At 38.4% G+C, this 4,639-nt stretch overlaps 1 protein-coding gene across 1 annotated transcript; it reads left to right on the forward strand.

Moving 5' to 3' along the window:
- The first annotated feature begins 1,191 nt into the window (after nucleotides 1–1,191).
- LOC143116755 (uncharacterized) lies at nucleotides 1,192–2,874 on the forward strand. Its single transcript, XM_076278049.1, has 2 exons — nucleotides 1,192–1,501; nucleotides 2,225–2,874. The coding sequence occupies exons 1-2, from the start codon at nucleotides 1,192–1,194 to the stop codon at nucleotides 2,872–2,874; spliced, it is 960 nt and encodes a 319-aa protein (XP_076134164.1).
- Nucleotides 2,875–4,639: the final 1,765 nt, after the last annotated feature.

Raw genomic sequence — 4,639 nt, forward strand, 5'->3', positions numbered from 1 at the left:
TACTAACTGTATCTTTGGATGGTAACATTGTTAATGAATGTTTCAGATCATGATGCATTCCTGTAATGACATCTTCAGTAACGTTTGCCTTTTAAGTACAACCTGTTAAAAACAATAGCATGTTACAAATAACCACATTTAAGGTCTATTTTTTAATGGTAAATAGTTACATGGTTTTATAAAACAAGTGTCTATTTTTAGTGTTAAAGAGTTTTATGCAAATGTATTACATTGAGCAAAACCTCCAGACTTTTCATAATTTTGCACATCTGGAAAACAGTATTTTCTTCCCTGACTTCCCAGACCTAAATTTACATTTATTTACATAGCACTATTATCCAAAGTGACTTATTGCACAACATTGCCAGTTAAAATGCTACATAGTACTGCTGCTATAAATGTGTCGGGGTAGGTGGCCTACATCTATTCACATATTGCCACTAACACCAATCAAGCGGACATTCCTTCCTCCGTTATTTTTTTTAACCACCAGCCGCCACTGATGTGTACATATGGTACTTTGAAGGATCTGTCTGAAACAGCCAATGTGTGTGATCACTGTTCACATATATAATGGTCCTCAGGTGGGAGATACTCCACAAAAGAGGGTGGATGGGTGTGGGGGGTGGCAACAGTCTACAGACAATTACTCCCAAGGGTCATGGAATTTCATGGAATATTGGGATTTGGTAAATTGTGTCTGACTCGGTACATCCACCTTTTAAATGATTTATTAAACGCATTTCTACATCTGTGGACAATAAAGATTATTATTATCATTATTTAACTGTGATATGCTAAATTAACACAACTCCATCGAGCTCCCATAACCCCCCACCCCCTGGTGGACTGATTAATAATCACACCCACCTAAGGACCATCCTACTTTTAAACAGGCCATGCACATGGTAATCCTTACCCACAACCTTTTGTTAATATCATTTGCATTTCAAATGTGGCATTCATGCAGCTGATTGGTTAAGCTTGAATCTAGGACACCAAAGGGTTCGACATATAAGAAGCAGTAGAACAGAGATATTTCTAAAGTTCGGAGGTTGTCACAGGGATGAAGTACAGTGTATAGATTCAAGATAACAATCGGCATACTGTTCTTTTTATTTTTATTTTGAAGTCACTGAAGAAAGGTTTGACCGAATTTATTTCATGCAGCACACCTGGTTGAAGTCTGAAATGCAAGAGGTGAGAGGTCCACTAACATCAGTGAAGAAAGAGCTCAAAGATGAAGACTTTGATGATTTCCTCAGAGAACATATTTTGGCAGTTAAGAAACTGGAAGATGAGGCAGTTCCACTTACCCCAGTGAAGAAGGAGATCAAAAATGAAGACTTTGATGATTTCGTCAGGGAACATGACTGGAAGACTGATACGCAAACAGTATTAACTCTGACTTGCAAAAAGGAATCATTCTCACCAGTGGAAATTAAAGAGGAAAACAAAGATGATTTTAGAGAGTATGACTGTGATGACTCCTCTTCAACAAGTAAGATGTTTAATGGTTTGAAATACTAGTATTTAATGAAAATACTTAAATCATTGCTTTAGTACAGTTTATCACCTGGAGAGAAGAAATACTCTTCTGACTGGTTGTGTGGCTATTCATTCTGAATAATGGGACACCTATGAAGTAGATCTGGTAAAAAAGTTGAATCACTGTTCCACATCAATGCTTATAAATGGTAAGTATAACAACCATAGTAGGATAACAGTTGAGCCTGGTAACAGGCTTCGCAACAATGGAATCAACTGTAATCAAGCTAACTATCCATGCTAGCATGACTATTGCCTATAGTGGCAACCCGGTGATAAGCGGGATAACGTCCTTTGAGTTATCCTGTTATACGGAGTTATTGGTCTTGGAATTAATGTTCTTTGCCCAAACAATTATTGTTTGAAAAGGAAAAACTTTTTTAAAAATAATTTTCTTATATTACAGGAGCTGTTCAAAGGATCATGTGTGGGATAAGTTTCAGAAGTGGTTCATACATCAACTTACATCAGACATCACATACTGGTCAAAAGCCACATCAGTGCTGTCCTTGTGGAAGGCCCTTTGGTGAAATATCTCTTCTCAGGAGACATGAGAGGATCCATACTGGGGGAAAGCCATGCCATGGTACTATATGTAGGAAGAGTTTCACAAGTGGGAAAAACCTCACCATCAATAATAGAACAGATTCTGGAGATAAGTCGTGTCAATGTTCAGAGTCTGGAAGGACATATACTGAGGTGTGCAATCTCAAGTCACACCAAAAAATCCATGCCGGGGAAAAGCCATATCTGTGTACTACATGTGGAAAGAGTTTCAGAACAGCCACAGAGTGCACTGTCCATAAGAGAACACATTCTGGAGAAAAGCCATATCAGTGCTCAGAGTGTGGAAAGACTTTTACTCAGACTGGCCATCTCAAGACACACCAGAGGATCCATAATGGGGAGAAGAAGTATCGGTGTTCAGATTGTGGAAAGAGTTTTACTCAGGCTGGTCATCTCAAGAGACACCAGATGATCCATACTGGGGAAAAGCCACATCAGTGCACTTTATGTGGGCAGAATTTCGGGAGGAAAACAGAGCTTATTGTCCACATGAGAACACATTCTGGAGAAAAGCCATATCAGTGTTCAGAGTGTGGAAAGACTTTTGCTCACTTGGGTAATCTCAAGACTCACCAGAGTATCCATACTGGGGTGCGGCATAAGTGTTCAGAGTGTGGAAAGAGTTTTACTCAGGTGGGTTATCTCAAGATACACCAGATGATCCATACTGGGGAAAAGCCATATCATTGTGTTACATGTGGGAAGTCCTTCCGACATGAGTCTTCTTTCAAGCGTCATCAAATGATCCATAGCAGGTAAAAAGTAACACCAGTGGTCTCAGTGTGTATATAAAGATGTGTCTAGTTTCAATAAACATCAGACAGTCCATAGTGGGGAAAAAGTCATATCAGTTTTCAGAGTGTGGAAAGACTTTTACTCAGGTTGGTTATATCTAAAAGACACCAGATGATCCCTACTTGGGAAAACCTTATTATTGTGCTACATGTGATAAGACATTTACTCAGGTTGGTTATATCTTAAAGACACCAGATGATCCCTACTTGGGAAAACCTTAATATTGTGCTACATGTGATAAGAGATTTACTCAGGTTGGTTATCTCTAAAGACACCAGATGATTCCTACCTGGGAAAACCTTATTATTGTGGTACATGTGATAAGACTTTTACTCAGGTTGGTTATCTCTAAAGACACCAGATGATCCCTACTTGGGAAAACCTTATTATTGTGCTACATGTGATAAGAGATTTACTCAGGTTGGTTATATCTAAAAGACACCAGATGATCCCTACTTGGGAAAACCTTATTATTGTGCTACATGTGATAAGAGATTTACTCAGGTTGGTTATATCTAAAAGACACCAGATGATCCCTACTTGGGAAAACCTTATTATTGTGCTACATGTGATAAGAAATTTACTCAGGTTGGTTATATCTAAAGACACCAGATGATCCCTACCTGGGAAAACCTTATTATTGTGCTACATGTGATAAGAGATTTACTCAGGTTGGTTATCTCTAAAGACACCAGATGATCCCTACCTGGGAAAACCTTATTATTGTGCTACACGTGATAAGAGATGGAAGAGAAACTAAAAAGTGACAATTGCATACCAGAGAAAAAGACACAAGTATGATAGTGGGGGAAGCACAAAGCAGTTTACAACACTTTCATGTTTCTGTTCTGTCTTGACCTGCATGCTAATAGTAAAATGTTTGATGGTGACTTCCTATCTGGTTACGAGTTTGTTCCTGTGTGTGAAATAAGTGCTGAAAACAAAAGCTGGTTTTAGGAACAAAAAATAAATATTTTCAAATGATGTGAATTGTATTTTCTTCATGTGTGCTCATCATGTGAGGTGGAGATTTCCCACCATTTGATAATGTGCATAATGCCAAACACGTTATGGTTTCATTCTCATCCACCCTGAAGGGACCTATTTCCCGATAGTGACAAGTGTTCTATACATTATACCTCATATTACACGGTACACGTTTAGTTGGTACACGCGCACCTGGATGTCATTGGCGCGTGCAACATCAGCCGCATCTTCTCAATCACATAACTAAAACCGTTACTATATGGTTATACAAATAAAATACCAAAAAACAACTAAGCAGCAACGTTGTGCAAAAAGAACAATGCCACCATAATACAATGCTTTTTTATTTTTAACGTTAGGGGAGTGTTACTTTGCTTGATAGTAAGTAAGTAAGTAAAGTTTATTTATAGAGCACTCATTTAACCACAGTTTGCATTGACCAAAGTGCTGTATATAGTGCATTAGCTAAAAACATAGAGAGCGGAGACTGAGAGCCAGGCCTTCTCGTCCAACATAAGTGTGACCTCACAAATGCGTTTCTGGAAGAATAGTCAAAAAATCCCATAAACACACTCCTAAACCTTTTGAAAAGCCTTCCCAGAAGAGTTGAAGCTGTTATAGCTGCAAAGGGTGGACCGACGTCATATTAATCCCTATTGATTAAGAATGGGATGTCCCTTAACCCTTAGAACCCTAAGCTGTTTTAGGGCATTTTCACTACCTTTATTCATAAGGATTTATT

The sequence above is a fragment of the Alosa pseudoharengus genome, unplaced genomic scaffold (assembly GCF_046254945.1).
Source record: "Alosa pseudoharengus isolate Yale_2024_CS ecotype anadromous, Long Island Sound unplaced genomic scaffold, YU_APseudo_1.1 YU_APseudo_1.1_scf_1, whole genome shotgun sequence".
Lineage (NCBI taxonomy): Eukaryota > Metazoa > Chordata > Actinopteri > Clupeiformes > Clupeidae > Alosa > Alosa pseudoharengus.

Coding starts and splice junctions, on each gene's coding strand:
- LOC143116755 (XM_076278049.1), top strand. CDS start 1,192: ATGCAAGAGGTGAGAGGTCCACTAACATCAGTGAAGAAAGAGCTCAAA. Junction 1,502..2,224: donor TGATGACTCCTCTTCAACAA/GTAAGATGTTTA, acceptor GTCAATGTTCAG/AGTCTGGAAGGACATATACT.